The sequence below is a fragment of the Epinephelus moara genome, chromosome 10 (assembly GCF_006386435.1).
Source record: "Epinephelus moara isolate mb chromosome 10, YSFRI_EMoa_1.0, whole genome shotgun sequence".
Lineage (NCBI taxonomy): Eukaryota > Metazoa > Chordata > Actinopteri > Perciformes > Serranidae > Epinephelus > Epinephelus moara.
Window position 1 is genome coordinate 30,600,241 of NC_065515.1, and position 24,081 is coordinate 30,624,321.

At 40.6% G+C, this 24,081-nt stretch overlaps 1 protein-coding gene across 1 annotated transcript; it reads right to left on the minus strand.

Annotated features, from left to right (window-relative positions):
- Window positions 1-565: 565 nt before the first annotated feature.
- pla2g4ab (phospholipase A2, group IVAb (cytosolic, calcium-dependent)) lies at window positions 566-23,742 on the minus strand. Its single transcript, XM_050054449.1, has 19 exons — window positions 23,360-23,742; window positions 20,224-20,339; window positions 17,792-17,873; window positions 17,460-17,608; window positions 17,131-17,244; window positions 15,657-15,694; window positions 14,914-15,058; window positions 13,424-13,560; window positions 12,806-13,028; window positions 12,386-12,500; window positions 10,497-10,634; window positions 10,326-10,415; window positions 8,851-8,916; window positions 7,409-7,539; window positions 7,186-7,297; window positions 6,558-6,742; window positions 6,263-6,452; window positions 4,168-4,325; window positions 566-3,607 (listed from the first exon to the last, which is right to left on the minus strand). Exons 2-19 carry the CDS (start codon window positions 20,239-20,241, stop codon window positions 3,449-3,451), a joined length of 2,250 nt encoding a protein of 749 aa, XP_049910406.1. The 5' UTR covers window positions 20,242-20,339; window positions 23,360-23,742; the 3' UTR covers window positions 566-3,448.
- Between the last annotated feature and the right edge of the window lie 339 nt (window positions 23,743-24,081).

The window sequence follows — 24,081 nt, forward strand, 5'->3', positions numbered from 1 at the left end:
TTCTGCAGGCTTTTTGTTACAATTTTGTGCCCAAACCAAGAAAACCTTAAAGACCTCGTTTCCAATAAAGTGATCGTTATGTGTGAAATAATAAAATGTAAGTCATTTCATTTGAATTTATTTCACATGTGCGTCAGATCAACATGATCTCAACAAGTACTGTAACTTAACGGTAGGATGATTTTATAAGGAATAAGTGAGTAATAAGTAAATCAGAATGTTTTTCTTCCAGTGAAATCCGCTCCTTTACGAGCTTTGTTTTAAAATGTTTATGCATGTGGCAAGCTAAAAGCACAGAGGGTCTGAATATGTTAGTCAGACAGACAAACACTGGAATTCCACATCTCTGCCTTGAGTTACAGTCCAACACAGACCAAAGCCTATTTTCATCTATCTATACAGACCGATCTTGTGACCCCAATTTTTTAAAACATATATAAGCCAAACAAAAGGAAGCAGAACAGACTGGAGCTGCAGCCCTGCACATTTGTCTTGTGTTATTTCAGGAGCGGTCACACGGATGAAGGAAGGGTGTCACATATTTGAACAGAAAACATTACATGCAAGACCATTTCTCTTTTTTATGATCGTCCTTTTTCCTTTTATTCACAATGCACATAAACATTATGTATTGTGTTTGCCAGTCATTATACAAACAGTTACATCTTGATTCCCTCGAACTGACCGTTTAGCATCTTACACATTTGTAAACATTGTCAAAGATCATGAAAATGTAATATGACAAAAATAACGTTAGAAAAAAAAAAAAATCGCTACAGCTTGTGTATGCTTAACTAAACTTATGCTACAATGAAAAATAGAAAACTTCTAAGAATAAAGTGTAACATGAATGCTCACAGAGTTTCAGAAAAAAGCTTTGAGTCTAAACTTAGAGGAGTATTTAAACATCTCAGAAAATGTGCTTATTGCTTTTTTTGCAAATTCAACTACATGTAAAAATTGGTACCACTCTCATGCCTGTCTTTTACATTTAGAGCTACAGCCAGCAGCCAGTTCACTTAGCTAAAGGCTGAAAACTTGGGGAAACAGCTAGTCTGTGTGTCCAAAGGCAACAAGGTCTTTCCACCAGCACCCCTAAAGCTCACAACATATTATATGGACAAGCTAGCTGTTTACCCTTGTTTCCAGGCTTTATGCTGACCTGACCTAAACTAACCAGCTTAGCCTAGGGTTAAAGTGGACCTCCTTCAATATCCCACTGACATTTTGAAAAACAATCTAACATTGCCACTTAATATGTGTCTTTTTTAGTGACCTTTGATCAAACACCATTTCCCATTAACCAACCTTTGTGAGCTAAAAGGTCATCACTCCACAAAAGAGGCGTGGAGTGAACATGTTAAAAGAAAGCAGAGATAGCAATTAAATTCAAATAACTAATTGGAAACCATAACCAGATGCTAGAATCCATCCACTCCACAAAGCTGACTGGAAACGAGGTGTCTGACATCAGAAAATTAGGAAGTATTTCATGTTAACTGTGAGTTGTTTAATTTCAGTTTAAGTTCAGTATTTCTTGGCCCATGAAGGAAATGCTGAATGAGACACTGCAGTGAGTTACGGTCAGCGATGACATGATCAGACCTGAGGCAGAAAAGACATGACCAGCACTCCTGCCTGGAAAGGAACTGCCCTCCCAAGGTGCAATCACCTCGCCTTAATGAGAGGCTTTACATGCTGCCTTCCCCCTTCTCCTCCTCTTTGTTCTGACCTCAGCCATGTTTTGTGTGTGTGCGTGTGTCCCCCAGCTTAAACCACACACAAAAACAATTACAGAGGCTTGTAGAACAGAGGCTAGTGATGTGACATCATGACTTCGGCTCTTTATGTAACAGATAAAAGAGTGGTGTCAAAAAAAAGAGAGCGAATAAACATTTCTTTACAGAAGACATTGCTGTTAACATGCAAAAACAGACACAAATCTGTTGAAATATCATCACAAAGGCAAGTAGCAAAAGTTTGTGGGTCATGAATCCTTGAAGCATGACTGCAGAACGCCTTTTTTTGTTTGTTTGTTTTTCTTCCAAACAGCGGGGGCTGAAACATGAGCATAGAGGGGTTGGAAGTGCTTCAGTGTAAAATTCCACTGCTGTGTGTGCAGCCTTTGGGCCCCTGCAGGTATAGGTGTAGTGTGTCAGATTCCAGGCCTCCACTGCTGCAGGTGTAGGTGTAGTGTGTAAAATTCCACTGTGTGCTGCAGAGAGCCATCGTTTTCAGTGGCGAGCAGGTCTCCTGATCACACTCACCACCTCCACCCAACCTGACCCACGCTCCACTTTATCGCAGTGGGGCATTTGGGGCGTTCTGTAGCGAGTTGGGTTTGCTGCAGGAGGAAATGGCTTGAGAAAAACAAACTGTTGCGGTATCTAAAAGGCAGCCTGAAACAACATGATCAGGAAAATCAACACACCTAGAGATAAAGAGAAAGAAAGAAGGAGAGAAGAAGCAGGGCTGTTTCTATGGCATCAGGTTTTGTTTTTCCAAAATGGTGGCTTTAATATCAGACACTCCCTACCGGGAAGCAGGGAGTGCTCTTACCATGTAGGTGGGTAAGCATCATTGAGATGTTTGAGGTATCCAGAGGGGGTGCACTTGGCGTGTTTAGGAGTTGCCATCAAACAAAAGCAATGGTTACGTGCTCCACGTTTTCAAACAGGATTACGTGTTTAGACGAGCCAATCCGGAGAAAAAAACAAAAACACAGTAATTTGCATGCTCGGTAGTCAGTATGGAAAGAGTTCAGCTAATAAACATTTACAGGTACAGGTGAGGCTTAACAGCACGTTCACACAGCTCCAAGGAAAATTCTAAAATGGCAGCATAAATAGTGACAGGAAAGATGCAAATGCAGCAAGAACTGAAAGCAAAAGGTGTCCACATGAATTGGGAATGTTGTAACTGGAAATCTCACATTATGCATTTAAGAGAAGTGAATGAACACGTAGATCTCACGAGGACAATCATCACTCGTGAAGAACTAAGAGATATCGTAGTTTGGGATTCTCAGTTAATGGAAAAACAAGAGATGGGATCACAGTATCCTGTTGTTTGTGATGGAGCCAGACGTTTGCTGTAACAATCAAGTCCCACTGCAGTGTTTAGTAAGTGTTGATTTTCAACATCGTTCTCACGGTCAGCAGAGAATTATGAACATCAGCTCTTTGTGGTCAATGAACACCAACAGTTTTTCCCAGCAGTCGCACTCGTGCAAATAGAGCCAGATGAAAAATTCTCACTGTGTTGTATGTGAATGCAATCAAGAGGCTTTTTTAACAGTAAAACATTAAGGTTCTTTAAAAATTAAGAGTATGATTAATATACAGAAAAGAGATCAACATGATGGCGTTTTCCAAAAAGAAAATGCTTTACTTTAAGAGTCTACAAAAAAAATCCCTAAAGTCCGCTTTATCCAGAGTCTTCCATCAGGCTACTGGTTATCATTTCCCAGGAGGCTCCAGGGTTTTGCCCGAGAATCTCTTTTATGATACTTCTTTTTCGGGATTGCACTGAGGGAGAAGGGAACAGAGACGCACGAGGGATCCTCCTTCAGGGACACGATGCAGTCCTTGATGGCGTCTTTAATCACCTGCAGGGGACAAAATACAGGGGTTAAATCCAAAATGCCAACATTACCTCAAATTCATTGAGCTATATTTCAAAAGCTCAGGCAGTTCTATCAGTTATGTTTATTGTAAGAAGAGGTCTTTCTTTACATCATCGTCACTGCCAAACAGCACTTAAATCCATCATTGCAGTTTAGGTGTGTCTGAATGAGCTGACCTTCCGATGAAATCAGAAAATAAATTGCATCACATCTGAGTCCTTACTCAGCAGGGAAGTGACTCAGACACAGTGAGTGAAAGTAAGCGTGTGAACTAGACAAAACCTGTACTATCCAGTCTCAGACAGGCCTTTGAGATTAGAAATTTTCAATGTTGCACAACAAACTGATATTTGTGTAATGACAAGGCAAAAATTCAAAACTTCCCCACTGACAACACTGATTTAAGGCGGATTACCAAAGAATGACCGAGGGCATTAATGCAAATCAATCAGCTGATGTACCAAAGTCCTGAATCACTTTTTAACACTCTGATGACCTTGAGTCTTACAAACTGCAGACACCACTATAAGGACAGAACTGACCTCCAGGTTGTTGAGAGTGTTGAACTCCATGAGGTCATGCAGTCGGGTGAAGGCCTCGTTGGAGTACTGGAAGTTAAAGGTGGAGAATGGTGACTCAGGGTCATCGAAGATGTCAAAATCAGCCAACTCCTTCTCCGCCTCTGTCTCTCTGGGAACACCTGGAAGTAGATTAATGAGTGAGAAAGTAAGGAAATAAATTTGCAAAAACTGATCCACTGGGAAAAAACAGACTTGAGACTAGGGGCAAAAGATATAATATGTTGAGCTGATCTTGGAAACAGCACAGTCTCACTTCAAGGTCTGTTTATTAGTTTTTCTGGAGCCCTTGATCCCATCACATGATCTTCACAGGCATTTTAGATGTTTTGATTTCATTTTTTCCAAGCCTCTCCTCCATGTGATTTAAATGTTGAATTTCAAAGATCATTTTTGACCTTGAAAACAACTAAATTATTTGGTTTTCAACTTATAAGCCTACATGAATAGCATGGAAAAACTAGATTTAAGCTCCTGTGCAAACTCCATACTGCAATAAAAAAATAAATAATAAGAAAAACAATATTCACATTAATTCTTTTCTTTATTTGTAGCCAGAAACAAGACATGCAACGAAAAGTGACGTTATAGTGCAAAAAAAAATACTGGAAAATAAGAGAATCAAAAACAAATGATTCAGAGGTTTGGAAAATTATTTTTAAAAAACATTTTTCATTCACTGTAAGTAAAAACGTCTGACTCGCCTATTGATTTAAAAATAGTTTAACCAAATACTCTTAAGATTAATTTACAATTGTAGTTTTTTTTTAGATCTTTCAATCACATATGGAGTTTCTCAGTATTATTTTGTACATTCATTCATTCATTCATCTTCTAACCGCTTCATCCTCTTGAGGGTCGCGGGGGGGGCTGGAGCCTATCCCAGCTGACATCGGGCGAGAGGCAGGGTACACCCTGGACAGGTCGCCAGACTATCGCAGGGCTGACACATAGAGACAGACAACCATTCACAATCACATTCACACGTACGGACAATTCAGAGCTATCAATTAACCTAGTCCCCAATCTGCATGTCTTTAGACTGTGGGAGGAAGCCGGAGTGCCCGGACACGGGGAGAACATGCAAACTCCGCACAGAAGGGCTCCCACACCCGGGATCGAACCGGCAACCCTCTTGCTGTGAGGCGACAGCGCTAACCACCACATCACCGTGCCGCCCATTATTTTGTACATCTATTAACTAATTTTCAGGTCAAGAAAGAACATTACTGCTCAGTATTCAAAATATCCTGCTCCACTCACACCCGATTTATCATGTGCTTTTTGAGGAAAAATGTAACATTGATCCGGATTTTGGTTTTATTGTATTATTACAGGAGAAAAGGTGATAGACCACATAGAAGAAGACGTTACAGTTAAAGAAAAAAATGCATGCATTAAGGAGTGAACCAACTCCTTAACGGTTTGTCCTTCAAATGGGAAGTCCATTTATGGTAAAAAAAAATTCCGGATGTCGTTTGGGGGTTGAGTGCCAAAAGCTTATGTAACATCCATAAACAGACTGTGGAAGTATGTGGGCTGATGACCTAAGTAGTGAATGTAAAGAGGCAGCGGTGGAGATGAGGTGGAGATGTGGAGATGCAGAGATAGCGTGATTTTCTATGGCTCATGATATATGGTCTGTTTACACATAGAGCTCTTCCACTAGAGCGAGAGATTCCCTACCGGCACCTGGCTCCTTCAGGAACCATAATTCACCCGAGCAGCTCATAAAACACTGAACACACTGTGGCCCGCATCTGTGTGTGTGCACACACACTCACACTCAGTAAACTGCGGGTACGTTTAAAGCGAGATGCATCATCTCTACTACAAAACCAGACTGACCCTGAACAGGGGAAGTTTTATCGGGGTCACTCAGATAAGGGGCCCAACTTTTGGCGGAACACACATGGTTAAATTACATTGTGCAATTTCAAGGAAGGGATGCCTCATATGCTATGACGGTAAAACAACATTTTTGTAATAATACAAAGAACTGAGGCATATTTTCCTCCTCACACATGCTGTGGAAACCTCCAAATGTGCACATACTTACCAGGTGCCTTGAATTTCCTGAAGTTGATATTGACCAGGACAAAGTGGATGACAGTCGGGCAGTTCTTTTCGCCTTTTTTTGGTTTGAAGACGTAGCATTCCTTCAGGCCCTCGCGGTCAAAGACTTTAGGGTCGATCTTGGGGAATGGAAGCTTGTTCATCCGAGCCCACTTTTCTGCCAAAAGGAGTTCCTGTGGTACACATTTCCAAATCAGAAAAAAAAGATTCATCATGATTCCCTGTTTCACAAATCATTTATGGCAATTCATGACTCTAGAAAGAGTTCAGACTCTGACCTTGAATGGAGGGCTGGAGTCGCTGGGTCTTGCAGAAAAGTCGAAGGAGATGATTAAGTTGACCGTGCGCTGTTGCCGCAGGATGAGAGGGTACGGAAGGTTGTAGGTCAGGCCGCTGTCCACTACATGGATCTTCTTGCTCTTCACATCCAGGGGCTCGTAAATACGATCAAACTCATCTGGGTCTGAAAAAACACATTAAGTCAAATAAACAATGCAGAAACAGGATTGGGAAATTTTCTTTGAATGCAGCCAAATTTTGTTGACCGAGTCAACTAACCAGTGTGATGTACAATGAAAGTAGAGCTGGGTATCATTTGAAACAATTTCAGACCACAGCTGTGTTTCAATACCAAGCCTTACTCTCTCTCTTTTTTTTAAGTAAAGCTGCACTAATAAATAGTTTTATATAATATATATAATGATATATTATATAATAATGGGTTAAAGGGATTGCATGTAATTTTGTAGTCATTTGTAGTGATGAACCCAGAGATTTAACACCCATCTCTGCAGTCCCCTCAGCTCTACTTTCAGTACATTGATTCAGTTTCCCTGCCTGCAACTTTACTGTTTTGGTTCACTTTTACCGCTCTCATCAGTGTGATGTGTCATGTATCATTCTTACCTGTGACAGCATCCACCTCCTCCTCAGGTGTAGGAGCATGGCACGACACCTCAGTGGTCGGAGAGAACGGCATGCTGGTGTTCAGGTTCAGGCCCAGCATGAAGTTATGCACCTGGCAACAGGGTGAGACGGGTTACGGAGAGAAAACAGTTGAACAAGAATGCAGCCAGAGCACATGCAGTGTTTTGTATGACGTGCTGAACATGTGAACATATTCAATTACCTTCCCAGCTCGGCCCTCTCTTGTGTTAAATAAGGATGTGTCACTGAAGAGCGATGTGAACATTCGTTCACCCCAGCTAGCCTTAGCTGTGCGATGGTACTCGTCTTCTGCCTCCTGGCTCTCTGTCCCACCTGAGCACCAAAATGATGACAGAGAAAACACTGTCAGATCAAATGCTGTGGCAAGGAACTTACTGCAACTGTGGCTCAGTGGTGTGGTGGTAAAAAAAAGTGTAAACGCACACAGTTAGAGACTTCATTTATTGCCTTAAATACCTCTATAGGCCTAAATAAAATAAGATTTCTGACATGCATTTGATGATGACAGACTTAAAAGGAAAAAGAACTCGTTCAAACACGTTTAAAGGGCATATAAACGACATTTAATGGGCAAAACACATTAAAACAAATCGCATGCTCACCAAACCTTGGCTTTACATTACATGTAAACATTTGACGTGTTAATCACTAAAGCAGCGTTTATACCTCATGAAGAGGACTCTTTCAAATTTTGTTTTTGACAGCCTGCTCCTCCTCGGAGTCAGCACAAGACTGTCCAGCCTGAAGAGCCTTTCCACAGGCACACTGGATGGCGTATTTCTATCCGCCCATATGGAGATAACTGAAGAAGGTTACGCAAGTTTTGACATAATTCTTTTAATTATTAACTGTAATGTGATCACTAAATTTAGAAGAGTAACGCGTTACACCAATGCATTACTGACAAATGTAATGTGATTACAGGAACCCACCCAACACTGGTGGTGGCCAAAAACAGAGCTAAAAGAGAGTGAATATTGGTCATCAGGTGGCCAGAAACACAACTCCAATTTGAATGATAATTTTGCTCTGAGTGCTGGATGTGTAAACAGTGTAATAATAAAAATAAAATAATTTATTGAAGGTTAAAGTGTTGCGTATTTAGTAATGAATATCAAACATATGAAAACAAGTATTCAGTGACTTTAAAGATGCTATATTAAGTATTTTTTTCAAGAACAAGAAAAAGAGCCAGAAGTGATTTTATGACCAGTTCTAGACTATAAAAATATGTTTTTTCATGCCATTTGTACAAAGAAAATCTAAGTTACTGAAATTTGGCTTGCACATTATTATTAATGGGATCACACACACACACACACACACACACACACACACACACACACACAAAGATTGTAGGTGAAAGCTCAATGTGTCAGCACTTCCTCTTGACCTGACAGAAACAACAGTCACTGCTCCGATGTAGCTGAGTCAACAATACCACAGAAACTTAAAAAAATGTGTTAGGGTGTTGACTTTCCCCTAACCCCAGTAATGTGTTCACATGTTAATTGACACCATTTAAAGTTGCAAATCTATTGCACCATAGCAAACTTAATCATGCTGCACAATAAGGTGCCTGTTTGCAAACTCCTCGTATGATTCATGCATATCTTAGCTCACCTTTACGTGGCTCGTCGTCATTGTCCAGAATGTCTTCTCCGACGATGTGCTGTGGTTTAATCTGCTCTGTAAGACACAAGACAGCTTCGCTCATCAGGTTACAACTTTAAAAGCAGCTTGTTAATCTTATTACACCACATATCAACAGTGCACCTGTCAGAATGTTTTTGTTCAGTTGTGTGACATTATCAAATAGACTTTCTATTATCTAAGTCTTCAGATAAATGCAATACACCTGATAAAGTAATGCATTCTCAAACTGGGTGGAGATGTTTTTAACACGTCTGCACAAACAATGCACTGTCAGAGTGTGTATGACTGTGTAAAGGTCACCCCAAACAAATGCGTTCAACCAAATCAAACATCCGATGAGCTGTGTGAATCTTCACAAGAGGCTGATAAATTCCCACTGTTACAAATACATTCATGCTACACAATCTAAATCAGGTGTGTGAAAATAATTCAGGCATGAGATGAAGATGAAAGAAAATACAGACAACAATAGCCCTGCATGTGTCAGTGAAAGGGTGTGCCATAGAAGTTATATCAGTTAGATTAATACAGACCAGAGACAATGGCATTATCTGGAAACAGACACCGTGACTAAGGACACATTCCAGATAATGTTCAAGAAGTTCCGAGAGCCACAATGTCATAATGTATTGTCATGTATACTAAAAGGATGATACCCAGCACGTCCAAGTATATATGGTATATTTTGGATAAATTATGAGTCTGAAATAGTCTTTTTATTTACATGGTACACTTAGTAAAATTGTGCTAAAAGACTGCAACATTGTGAATCAATAATGTTATAAATTGTGCACTAAAATATGTTTTTGAAGACATTTTCGGTGAGAGATAGGTAATACAGTGCTAGCATCATGGTTTATATTTGATCAGTGCTGCCTAGTTTTACAGTTTGATCTGAGTTTGGTCCGAGAGTGCGACAAAAAGGGGCAGGTCTCCTCTCAATCCACTTCTATATTCTTTGTGTCTGTACCAGTGGGCATGTGGAAGTACAATCTGTAGTTGGAGCAAAAGCCCTTGAGCTAGTGATATGAGCGAGGAGATGAGCAGGGACATCTGGGCACTGGTAAAATGGAGGAAAGTTTACTATAGTTCATTTACACATACTACCCACACTGCCATGATACAAAGCTGATTGAAAATTGGCAAAGTATCCTTTTAAAGTGCTCTGAAAACGGAAATATGAACATCTGAAGTTCCATAACAGCTGAGTGAACTCCATCTGCTACTGAGGATCATGTGATGTAATGGAAAGCCACTCCACAGCAACTGAATCGACCTAGTGGTGAGATTGTTTTGTCAGTTATTGGATTTCTGTGCTGTTCCAGTAAATCAACTGATTTGCACTTAATCTGCAAAGAAACAATAGTTACAGCTACACATCTTTAAATCAGAACAGTGCAGCTAAGGACAAAAAACAAAGAGGAGAAGCACAGAAAGATTACCTAACTCCTCCTCCATGGTGCTGCCACCAGCTGTGTCTTTGACTCCCAGCACTCTGTTGAACAGAATGGAGAAGGCGCTGCCCCACACACCTAACACAATGAAAACATACTGTTAGTGGGTTTACTACTGTAAAATGGTCCGACTGTTTAAGATGAAAACACTGTTCTCACCCATCAGAAAATGAATAGGGTTCTCTTCATATTTCTTGACGACAGTTCCCATGAAGAACTTGCTTCCAAACAAGTCGGGGGTCATGAAGGTGCCGTACTTTGCCATCCCAATTTCATACGGGCTGAACTCCACCCAGTCTGCAAGTTGAAACCTTAGTGTTAATGTAACGGAAATGTAACACATTTTTGGGACAAATATGATCACCATTTATCAAGTACCAGTACCAGTTATCAAGTACTTGTCACTGACTAATACATGTGCTCAGTGGGAAGACACTGGAATTACAATGCATGTGTAAATGCAGTCATTGCTTTATAAGTGCACAAGTTTAAGAAGTTATGCTCGCACTGAAGCACTGAATATAAAACAAATCTGGGTTATGGCAGCCTTTGAGGAGATGGCCACTTTCAATTTAATATGTCATGCCCCTAAAATGCATTTCTTGTAGCTCAAATCTGAATAAAGGAAGCTGGATTGAAAATAGTGCCTGCGGTTTTCAGTGGTAAATCAAAGAAGGAGAAGTCAATACAGTCAGTCAATATAACCTAACCTGTGTGTTTTTTGTGCTGTGCCTGACTGATATTTAAGTTCGACATATGTAAACAGAGTGGGAGGTACTACAGGGGTCACTGAGGTCACAACCGGGTCACTCTGGCCCCGACTACATTTCTGTCTATACAAACCAGTCATTATGATGCATTTGCAGCAACAGCAGCTGTCACATACACAAACACGCAGGCATGCAAGCACAAACAGTTGCACAAATGCACACAGACACACGCACATACAATAGAAATACTTCAACCTCTGTAACCTTTAAAAGTATAATTGCCTCTTAAATGTGAAATAATTTCACAGCTTAACTTTACTTTAGATGTCTTTTGACAACATGGTATTTTCCATTGAGCCAGGTCATAAAGAAACCAGTGATTTTAGGTAAGAGGAGAGCCAAGAAAGAAATTGAAGAACAAGCCTGGTCTATTTCAGTCATACTTTTAATGGTTTGAATGTCTCCTCTTCAAAGGTCGTTTTTCTAAGTTTAGCTGTAAGGGTGAGAACTCACAAAAAATAATTGACATATAATTCTAGATTCGTGACATGGTTCTCTTCAGCTTCATTAGTAGTTGGTGCATTTTTTTTTTGTTTCTTTTTTTGAATGAGCTCAACTGAAGTTTAAAACTCTTTGTGTTGTGCTTCTTTGAGCATGAAATGAAGCAGCAAAACTTAGACATAAAAAAGTACAGTTCAATTTTTTTGGGGGGGAACGTACTTTTCCTTAAGTTAGCAACAGGAACAAGTCAGGTGTGTAATGTTATCCAGTGAGTGATGATGCAAAGATTTTATCTATTCGTCAGTAACCTATTAATTGTTTACAGAAGAGCTCAAGAAAGTGTCTCCACAGGACATCACCCACTTGAGTCTTACTGTAATGCTTCAGTTTCTGGCTTTGAAGCCAGCATATAGAGAATATTCACTGATCTGTCCGAGGTTCCTTACTGTATTTTCTATTCAAATGCTTGTTCCATTGCTGCATGGTGTGACAGTTTCTGAGCAGGCTGCATCAACAATGAGGAAGTACTGTGCAACATGACTAAGAGTCTATCGTGGCCTCATGCACACTGCTCAGTTCCTCGATATAGCACAGCTACTATCTGCCACCATAGAGCTGTCATTGGATGACAGCCCACCCCGTCATAACACATCCTCCCTGTACTAGCGGAGCAGCATTATAAGGAAATAAGCACCGCTTGGTTGTTTTGCATGTGGCCCAACTCGTCTGATCATCTCTAGTTACTCATTACATATGCAAAGTAGTTCTCAGAGGGACATGGAGCACAACTGAACATATAACACAAATGCAGATACTTAGAAAAGGACAGATATTTACCTGCAAACATGAGCTCAGAAACATCTGGCTTCACATGCAGACATGTAAACAGAGGAAGAGGACTCTGAGCCTGGTTTATTTTCTCCTGGATGTCACTCAGTTTGATGTCCATCCTCTGGTGGGAGAGAACACAGTCTTTGAGACCTTTATACTCACACTCTGCCTGTAGTAGGACTTGTCTTTGTCATGATTATGAGGAAGTAAAATAAAAATATGCAGAAATACAAAGGGAGGGGAAGATACAGCACAAAATGAAAATAAAATAAGTTGTGGGTGGGATGCCAGCTCAAAAGAAAAGAGAGGAAATGAAACATAGACTCGAGGGGCGAAGAGGTTGATGCACTGCTGATCAATATGGAGACAGAGAAATAAGAATTCCATCAAAACGAAAACAAGCACACGCGGTCAGGTGGTTCTTACCGCAGGTACAAGCGTCTCTCCTATGAGCATACCGAAGATATCGGTAAAGGTAACAGGCTGCCCTGAAGCCTTTTTGGACCAGAGGGCCTGGATGTAGTTAGTGATGTGTTGGGGCAGCAACAGCTTCAGTGGGTTACTGCTAACTCTCTTCATCAGTTCAGGGTTGATGTCCTTTGGGCCCTTATTTGGAAAGTCTGGGTGTGAGTACAGAGTAGACATGTACCTGTAGGGTTAAAGAGGAAAAAAAAAGTTTGAGGCATTGCACAAATCTTAATGCAATGTAAAAAATGTTATCAAATAAGTCAATACATGCTTAAAAGATATCACTCTGCTCTTTACACGATTTACAAAGGAGGAACAACACTGTTAAGGAAGTTAAATCCAATAAGTCACTCCACAAACATGAAGGTGAAGACTGAAACAACCCAGAGGTGCTCACTTGATGGCGTACCAGCAGAGGAAGGCAAGTTTGCCAGAGAAGGGAGGAGACAACACCGAGGGAGAGCCAGAAAGAAAGAAACACAGCAGTAATAACACACAGAAAGATAAAAAGGAAATAAGTGTATTTCGTAGTAATAAAGGTCAGGGAAAGAGAAGGTGTATAAAATAAAAACTGACCATGTGGATCCAGAGAGGCCGGCGACATATGTGGCACAATCCAGGACCCCAGACTCAAACAGGGCTTTCATCACACCTGAGAAGCCGACCATGGCACGGAAACCGCCTCCTGAGCCCGCTATGGCTATGACTGGCACCTGTAACACACACACACACACACACACACACACACACACATAAAGGGACATTCATAACGTGAAGGAGAAGAAGACAAAAGCGTACCTAATCTCATAATTATATACTACACAGCTTAGACTATGAGTCTCACATTCATTCTCATTCTTTCAGGTTGAGTAACTTCCCTCCTGTGCCTCCATGTGTCTTTGACACATTTTTCTCATTTGTGCCTTCAGATTTTCAGCTATTTCACAATTCTCATTGTGCAACATTGCCTCCTTTCTGCAGCCTGTGTTTATCTTTAGGTTATTCTGAATATTCTGACAGATATAACTCCACGAGAGTCTTCCTGGATAGGGAGTAAAGGGATGCTGTAGCATAGTGGAAAGCAGAAGCTGGTTATCTCATTCCTCTGGAGCTTCCGGTACATGTTGAGGACATGAGCAGGCTTGGCTTTAGATTACAGCCAGCCCCAAGGGCGCCTAGCCAAAACCACACAAGCGAGAAAATGAAACAAGAGCAGAGAGCAGGGGAGCAGAACTCGCAGGTTTGTGAGGCTTATTGTATGTTTAAGAACGCAGGTTATTTAAAAAAGGCATCACAGTTTTGTTATTTTTACTTTTCCTACATCTAGGATTATTACTATATATATACTGATGTACTGCACAGCAGCTATAGCTCCGTCAGCTAACTGTGGAATGTATTATTATGCAAGTGTAAAATATGTACAGCGTAGGTGGCATCTAGGCTCTGACCTAATTGTTCCCCATGAGAAAACTTTGCACAGCAGGGAGCGGGGACTAATGACATTAACTTTCCCCCTTGGGCAATGTAGATACAGAGCCTACAGGTGGATGCTCAGGTGGAGGTGGGGCTTTGGAAATGCTCCTCTAATACCAGCAGTAGGAACAAATGACAGCATATCTTTCAGGTAAGCGGTGTGGCAGCAAAAAGGAGAGCGCTGATAACTTCATTCACTGCCATAATAAACAATGTGTGTTAGATATACAATGCGTTGCAGTAAGAGAGACTAAGTAGCTGTGGGCTGGAACCACTGTCTGGAATTACTGTCTGTCTGAACTTAAGTATCAGTAACTCAGTTGAAATGAAGGAAAAGTTTGCTGAAACAAAACTATACAATCATGAGAACCACAGTAGGGGACTGTCTTCATGTCAGTGCATAGCAGTATCTCATTTTTCATGACACATGAAGAACATTTCGGTACCTGAGCATTATATATAGTGAAGTGCAAATGGAAGTGAAATTAAGTGCTTGAATAAATTAAGCTTTCACCTCACAGATTTACCCAAATGGCTGAAAACTGTTTTGTTTCCTTGTTAAATTTATGTTAAAACTTGACTTTGTCTCTCACCTCCGCCGGAGAACTGGGGAGAAAACGAGGCTTCTCCATGTCTAGCAGCTTCTTGATGCCCAGCATCACTCTCTCTCTGCGGGTGTGTCTGAACTGCTTCTCTTTGTCACACAGGGCCAGGCTGAACCGCAGATCCAGTTTGGTGCTGCAGCAACAAATGAAAGAACTAAGGTTTACTAGATCTGATAGTGGGAAGACAAGCGATAACTCTTGATTAACATTTTCTGCTGAGATGCAGGTAGAGGATATCATCTCTCTGTGTACTTAGTATGATGTCGAAACCGATCTTGAAGTCAGATAAGGTCTGCCTCTGGGCTGTTTGGTGTGAAATACACATCGACAGACAAACAGTCTTGACCTCTCACACTTCACTACTCATCTTCTCATGATTACAAACCCTTAAAACATGTATAGCATTTCCAAACCCTCCCACTACCCCCTATGTAGTGATGCCATGGGAACTATGATGCACCTTAACCCTATATTAACTTACACAAGTATCTTGTTTTTACTGAGTCACACTGCTTTAAGTTCAATTTTTAGTTTCCTCATCGCTCTGGGTGCATTCCTGTGTATTCTTGAACCTGTGAGGAATTTTCACACAGACCTTTCCTCATATATTCCTTATTGCCTTTTCACACAAGCACCTTTAGGTTCAAGGTGAACTCTTAAAACACGTATTGCTGTAAAACTAAATAAAAAAATATACTAAGACGATGGTTAAATTTGCAGGGAATACATACCAGATTTCCAGCGACATCTCCAAGTACACTTTGGTTGCCTGCCAAAACAATAAAATATGTGGTTACTGTCCAGTAAAGGAGGGCGGCACGGTGATGTGGTGGTTAGCACTGTCGCCTCACAGCAAGAGGGTTCCCGGTTCGATCCCGGATGTGGGAGCCCTTCTGTGTGGAGTTTGCATGTTCTCCCCGTGTCAGCGTGGGTTCTCTCCGGGCACTCCGGCTTCCTCCCACAGTCCAAAAACATGCAGATTGGGGACTAGGTTAATTGATAACTCTAAATTGTCCGTAGGTGTGAATGTGAGCGTGAATGGTTGTTTGTCTCTATGTGTCAGCCCTGCGATAGTCTGGCGACCTGTCCAGGGTGTACCCTGCCTCTCGCCCGATGTCAGCTGGGATAGGCTCCAGCCCCCCCGCGACCCTCAAGAGGATGAAGCGGTTAGAAGATGAATGAATGAATGTCCAGTAAAGGAGCAGCTGATAGTGGTTGGTCATAATAAACAGGCAAACACAAAGTGTCACAAGCAAAATCTAAAAACAGAGAATGGTTAATTTAAAACATTTTTGCTAATTTTTTTTTGCATCATTTGCAGACTCATTGTATTATTTAAACAGAAATTTAAATTTCACTAAGTTGTAATCTGCTATTCATTGATTGATTGATTCATTCATTCATTTTCATGGTGTTGTTCCTTTTTCAGCCCATCCCACATGGGACTAGAAGACCCTGTTTCACAACCATCTTCCAGTCTTGCACAAAACAAAATGTGGAAAAGAAAAAGAAACATAACAAAAGAAACACAAATAAATTATTAACAAAAAAAAATCATCCAAAATAAACTGCTTGCATGAGAAACTACCAGACATTTACAGACTATTTTAAGAAAAAGCCCTCTTTCTTCTCAAAACACTAATAATTATTTGTCTGTTTCAAATGTGAACAGATATTTCAGTCTTTGTGAATCTTCCATATTTGCAAAATCAATTTCTATTTATTATCTTACCAAACAAAGCTTTGTGCAGTTAACAATAAAAAGGATGGTAGAAAACAAAACTGAACTTCATCATTTAGACAACACATTGGAAAAACACACTTTTCTTTTTCTAGATTAACATACCATCCAGTTTAAACTGTCAAAGGCAAAATACCAGATCTCAGCTGAGCACACAGAGATTTTATTTATTATTTATTTATTTTTTATATACAACTATACAAGTAATAATTAATCATCAATAAAGTTATTTTGTTAGCACAATCTAGTCTCCGTACACATGCAGTACTATCTTCAGTCTGTAATATTATATTTTATGTAATATTACATTTACCTTGTGTTCCCTCTTCACATATTCAATGAAAAGGTGGGATCTTAACTAATATTTAAAGAAAGCTCCTGTAAGTTTTAACAATGCTCACCTGCATAATATTAACTTATAATGATGAATCTGCCAAAGAGTCTGCTGTGATTGAGGGTCTTACTTTGCCAATGAGGAAAGACTCCATCTTTGTCTGGCCAATGCTGAGCTTGGTGATGTCATAGGTCGCCGTCCCAAGTGTCTCATCCATCACATAATTGGCGTCCATTAATGTTAACTGAGTGAAATAAATATCACAAGTTGAATAGTTATACACATCTCAAACAATGATCAATATAAACAAAACATAGAGATCCTAACATGTTACTGTTTATCTTATATTATTTCATATCAGGCTAAAAATGATACACTCTGGCTTTACTCTCCACTACATCCCTGCTTGTCATGGTTTACTGGTGTGGACTGTGCTGGACAGTAAAATGCAGGTCTAACCTCCAGGATGTTGTGCTGGTTGGGGTCTAATATGAAGTGGAAGGTCTCGTTCCATTTTGGGTTGATGTCATTGTCTATGTGCTTGGTCTTCTTTCTGCTCTCTGGGGCCGTTGGGATAAACAGCTCCACATAGGGATCTGGGGTGTCCACTGCACAGACACACATGGACACACACAGGCACATTTACCAATGTCAGCATAATGCTCGTGTTATTTTCTTGTTTTGTTTTTTTGTGTGAAAAGTTCTTATTGATCTTAATTTTGGTGGAAAATTTTCTCTGCCTCAAAAATATGTGTCAATGTTAGAATTCCATGACATGCATTAGGACTCACACAGGTCCCCCAGCGCTCCCTTGGTGACACTTTCGGCTCGAACCACTGTCACTGTGAATTTGTGAGAGAACTGCTGCTCCACCTGCAACACAACATTTACTCAGCTCATTGTCTCAAGTGGAAAAATCCGTCCAGCCACAATCATAACAAAGACAATAATCTCAGAGGTAAGTAGGTGCGTAACCCATTGTGCGCAATTAATCTAGTGATGAAATATGATGTAAGAGTCACACGTCAATCAGTGGAAACAGCTGGGTTTCTTGGCAGGTTGACACATCCGCTGTGAAATCCTCTAGCTCTCTACTGTAGGTTCACCTTCCAGCTGTGTTCACACTCATCAATAATTACTTTCTTCTTGCATTTGGACAGCAAAATGCTCATTTGTGGGACCACAACCTGGGATTTACAGTTTAATTTGTTGTAAGAATTACACACCAATAAAATACTTACTGGTGCCTAGTGGCACTTAAATGTAGGAACAGTGGAAGAGGAAGACTGTCAGGAACAAGGGAGTAACAACTGGACAACACTTTGTGATGGCAGTTTTTGTCAGATGACAGCAAGATGTTACTCTGTTGTGGAAACCTTACCTGGTAACTGTCGTGAGAAAACGGCAAGAGCATATGTTTTTGTACCTTATCCATTACTATATGTAACAGCACACTGTAGTATGGATGAACACTAGATAAAGTCTCCATACCTCAGCTGTAGTGTTACTGTGGGCAAATGTTGTTGCAATACATTGAAGGTTTCATCATCCAAAATGAGCTTCATAACACAAACTAGTGACAGCAGCTTAGACAAGCGTATTAAAGCTCCGATTCACCAAAGCAGAAGTGTGACATCACTATGTTGAAACCCAAGTGGTGATCATTACAACATACGCTGTAGTCAATCCAGAGAACATAGACTGTACAACAAAGACATTGCTGTACTCCACAAACAATTGACAAGTCCCTCATTATTCCAAGTTTTATACCCCTTTTCTCAGAGCTTCCTAACACAAAACTATATTTCTGTACTTCAGCAATGGTTTGTGGTCATTTTGGAAGCATAATTCAAAAACTTTATGTGTTTTTCAATTAGAGACTTCCCCATAGCCGCTTTCATTACCTTACTGTGCCCCTACAGATTTGGTAGCATATTGTGCAGAAGAAGAAGAAGGCATTTCCCTTACACATTACACACACAGGCCCAACACACACATACATGCACGAACAGGACCAATACACATGCATTAATGGAGCCATGTCAGAGCGACGGACCTGCACATGGACAGGTGCCCTAAGCAGTTTGGGGTTCAAGGACACCTCAGCAATGCCTAGGAATTGAACTGGCACCTCTCCATCTACCAGTCCACACTCTGCCCCTGGTCAGTATGGGTACTTGAACCGGGTTATCCTTTGGTTCCCAAGCTAAGTCCCCATGGCGGGGCTGCAGCCGCCCACAGAATATGAGTGTCATTAACACCATTTTTCCCAAACTGCAGGTTTGTTCCCTACAACTGTGCCCTGTAGGTAACTAGCCTTTACAAACATACTTTCCTCTTGAATGCCCAACTGTTACTTCCTTGTTGCCCATAGCCTTGTTTTCTTCCATTGTACCTGCATTTAAGCACTAGTAGCAAGCATGTTATTGGTATCTGATTTGTGCAGTAATATTACACTACGTATCACATGCTGTATTATAAACGGGTACTAAATAGAGTATATGGGTCACTTGGAAGTTTGTGCTAATGTATTCAGTCTCCAATGTTGAAAAATATGAGGTACGTGAGTTAAAATACAGGCATCTTCAGAGGTCATTAATCTCCGAACAACGTTTCCTTTGTCCTTCATAGATATCCATCACTGAACCCACATGTTGGATTAAGAAGTTGTTTTGCATTTTTCTTTCTGTGTTGTTTTTTGTGTCAGCCTTACAACCAGCCAGAACTATCAGTCATTCTCAAATAATCTCAACATCTGTTTATATTCACTGTAGTTTTAAGGTGTGACCACTCATGGGGGACACAAGTGGCCTTTAAAGCTTGCTTGTTTCTGACCGCCAGTTGCACATCCTAAGTTATGTAGGAGAGAGAATTTGATTTCAGCCAACCACAAGTCTCAACACAGAGAGAGTTGTGAGACTTTTAACTGATGTAAACCTGTCCTGCAGGCATGTAAACGCAGCCATCACACAGATTATCTCATGCTAATCTCGCCTGTTTAAAACCGGCCAACATTAGCCCTTGTTGTCTGCTGAAGTGATAAGGACAAATATCTTGCCGGTGAGTTTTTGCTTTGAAGCAATAAGTGTGAAATTCTTTCTACTGTAAATCTAAAAACCCAGTAAGGTAAGACATGCTATGGATTAATTTGCTTCGTATTGTGACCACCAGAATCTCTTCATCTGTTTAAACTGCTCCGTTTTCTCTACATGTCAGTACTCACAATTATATTGGAAGCCATTGTGAGCTGTCAGGTGAATAATTCTCAGGAAAGCCTTCGTCTAGATGTGAACTTTAACTCAGGAGAACATCTCAGTGAAGAACTGGAGCATTTGGAACCTGGGGGATGAAACAAAAACTTTCATTATCAGACAAATGCAGGAGCACAGCTTTAACAGACAGACAACATTTACATGGAAACATTTCCTCGTGGGTGTCAATAACATCACACCACCATGACGTTACCACAACATCAACTATCAGGCTTATTGCTGTAACTACTTGAAGGATGATACCTTGTCATAACCTCAGCCACAGTGAAAGATAATACAGCTTAAACCAGAATGGGAGGATGACTTTGAAAATTGAAGATAAAGAGCAGGATGATATGTGCCTCAACCTTTCTGGCTGTTTTACCACAAAAAGAGCAAAGGAACTACAAAGATAAATCATATACAGCATATTAATGAGACACAATAAAAAACAAACTTTTTATCATTTACTAGTATGTGTATATATCACTGTTGCTCAAAGTGTGGCCTGCGGGTCAATGGTGGTACTCAGAAACTTTTTGCGTGGCCCCTGAAACTCGACTAGGCGACTGCATCAAACTGTGCATTCCCAAAAAGAAAGATTAAACTAATATAAAGATTACTTCATTCTGATCTGTTTGTCCTAACCACCCCTCCTTTGGAGAAATACAGAGCAAAAGAACAGATCAGCAGGAGCTGCTGTGATCATAGGCCTCTCAGAGGTTTCTCAACTCTAAGAACAGATAAAATACACAGAGCTGATACTTGAATTTGACTACTGAGACAAAATTCTGAAATAGTGCAGGCTCATTCAAAGCCAGTCAAGTCTTCATTTGGATCTTACTGCTATCTATTAGTGCAGCAAGAGAGGGAAAAGAGCATTTTAAGATTTTAAATAGGAATCAGGCTGAGTAAAGAGGTGGAATTATAAGAAAGTGGAAGTAAAGAAAATTGTCAAAATGTCATATTGATGTTATAATGAGCTCAGTTATGTCTAGGAGAAATAGGCTGGACAAAGAAGAGATCTTATTTTGAATTTTCTTTTCCTCTGGGACTGTCAGGTTCAGGGTGACAACTTGTAGAAAGCTACTACTAGCACCTTACAAGTGCTGCTGTAATTACATGCTATCATAAATGCTAGTGCTGTTAGCTAAAGTTAGCAATTTCGGTGGACAGCTCCCAGATGTGCTTTTCCTGTGTGGCCCTTAAGTCATATGCTGGCTCCCTCAATTGGCACTTGAGTACCCTTAGTGTATATTCAAAATTCTAGAAAGATGTTCCTAAAAGAATCACTGACATAATTGGTCAAATAATGAACATTTCTCCTTCATAATGCCCCAGATATTCCTCCAAATCCACCAGAAATCTTCCTCTTCTGTGCTAGAAGATGCAATTCATTAAACCGGGAGTCGGAGGAGCCCCCTACCATCATACAGTGGATGAGTAATGTGTTAGAGTTCATGCCTCTTGAAGCTCTCAGCTTCTATTTCAGAGAGGGACCACTTCGGTTTTATAAAGTTTGGAGTCTTTTTACAACTTACTTAGGACCTGACTGTTTATGAACTCTGTGGTGTGGTGGCATGGAGACGGCAGATGTTTTCTTTTCAGTGCATTGTGTTTGTACATTTCTTGTTTGGGTTGTCATTGGCTTTTTCATCTGTAAAATGTGCCATTCACTGTGAACCTGTTGATGTTTAAATAAAGAAAACAACAAGAAATATCAGTGAAGCCATCTTAACAGTGGCAAGGGGAAGTGAGCTGAGCCACAAACCCATGATAGGAGGACTGGGCCAATAGCAACCAGTTATGTGTGCGCAAGTGCAAGTACACCACATGCATATGTAGAAGGTGTGAGAGAGGAAGATGGAGGTAAAAAGAAATGCATCTGTGATACAAAATGTGAGTGAAATGACTGAACCGAGATGCTGTGTGTATAATATATAACAGTTTAACGTACTGTACAGTCTGAGGTACAGGCGGGTGTACATGAGGCTCTCTCTTTACACTTGTTGAACATGTATGTTGATAAGAAATTTGCATACAGGGTTTGTGTGTGTGTGTGTATGTGTGTGTATGTGTGTGTGTGTGTGTGTGTGTGTGTGTGTGCTATATCAAGGTCAGCGAGCCCTTTCTCAGATGTTCACCAAAGCGTATCATTACTGAGGGGACAGAGAGCACGTAGGGAGTCTGTGCGTTCACAGCACTGGTCACGTAGATTGCATCGGTGGTCCAACTTTTGCAAGTGCCAGTTCACTCTGCCCTTGTTCTGCAGCGTACAATGAGTGCATGCGGGCTGCTGAGTCCTGTGTGTGTGCCAACAAAAAACCCAGAGGCTTCACAGCACTACATTTTCATACGAGGACGCAAAAGGTGAAAGAGACAAACAGCCACCAGCCACGATGCAAAACAGCTGTAGTTAATAATAGGTTTTAAAGGCATACAGTAGATCTCCTGTTGTGCAAGTGCAGTCCTACCTGTGGCATTAAAGGTAAAGATCGGAAATATCACCTCTATGAATCACTGTGCATTTCTCAAAAGAAATTATAGAGGGGAAAGTCATTACAGGGTAACCCTTATCTGAATTACAGGTTTCATACAAAACTGTTTACCAGGCCGCTGTAAACAGGTTTTGCTTGATTCCCATTGAGTAGGAAGAATAGGGTCAAGATCTAACAAGTGCTGATAGTACTGTGTGAGTTTGCAAAATGCAACGATAGATTTTTGCCTCAGATAATGTAAGACAACAGAGATGGTAGTGCAAGCTATTCTTTTGCAATGATGTCAACATTGGAAATAAGATATGTATTTACGAAGATAAAACCTTCACTTTTTAAGAGGCAACTAACGGCACCTGTTTACTCTGATCCGCCACATTAAGCGCTTAATACAGTTTGCAATCAATTACATTAACAAAGCGTTGTTTCTCTGTAAGTGTTGACACGAGCGCGTTTTTAATTTCCTTATCCTCAAAGAGTTGCGTAAAGGGAACTGCTTTCGAAGACGCTGGTTAAAACACCGGTGCTGGCACTGACCTTCCTCTCCAAACTCCCGTCCAAGCATTAAAAAAGAAGCCATTAGACTGAAGAGGGAAGGAAACTGGAAACTTACCTTCGCGCAAATCCTGAAAAATGTGTCATACTGATCGAGAATATAGTTCCACCACTGCAGGAGAAGAAGGCGGTGCTTCTCGACAGATGAGCAGTACGCACAGCAGTGAGGAGGACCGCAAATTAAGGTTTTAAGACTGAAGGTTGAGGGAAAATCGAACAAACACAAACTTGACGTAGATGACTAAAAATAACTGTGGGTTTAAAATGTTAGTTTTGAAAAGCCGTGACGAGCAGAAAAGAGTCACGGAAAATTGCGCACTATCAGGTTTTGACTCAGCGGGGAAAGCTGCAGCTCGTTACTTCTCTCCAAGTCACCAAGTGCGCATTTGGAGACGACGTCCACACGGCGGCAGCAGAATAAACATTTTTGGTGAATTACTTAAGAACATGACACTGAGGTGACACTAAAGTGAAGGGTATTAGTAACAAAAAAGATCAGTCCGCTGGTTATTTCTATACACTGTTGGAAGCCAAACAGTGATTAGCATATCCTGTGGCTTTGACACAATTATGATTCAATCAAATGTTTTTCTCAATGCAGTATTGCCATCATTTTTTAAGAAGCACTGTTATTACATAGAAATAATTCTTACACAATGAAAAAGAGCCCTGAGCGGACTTAAAGCCATGACAGACCCAAACCTCTACAGGTCTCCAACAGCCAGTCATTTTAAATGCAATCATATTACATTCATTACCTCCTCATGTCTTACAGAAAAT

Excerpts from the sequence above, each read along its gene's own strand:
- pla2g4ab (XM_050054449.1), bottom strand. Across the intron at positions 13,029-13,423 it reads GGCCTCTCTGGATCCACATG|GTACATGTCTACTCTGTACT; the intron begins GTCAGTTTTTAT and ends TTAACCCTACAG. Across the intron at positions 6,453-6,557 it reads ACTCCAGCCCTCCATTCAAG|GAACTCCTTTTGGCAGAAAA; the intron begins GTCAGAGTCTGA and ends TGTGTACCACAG.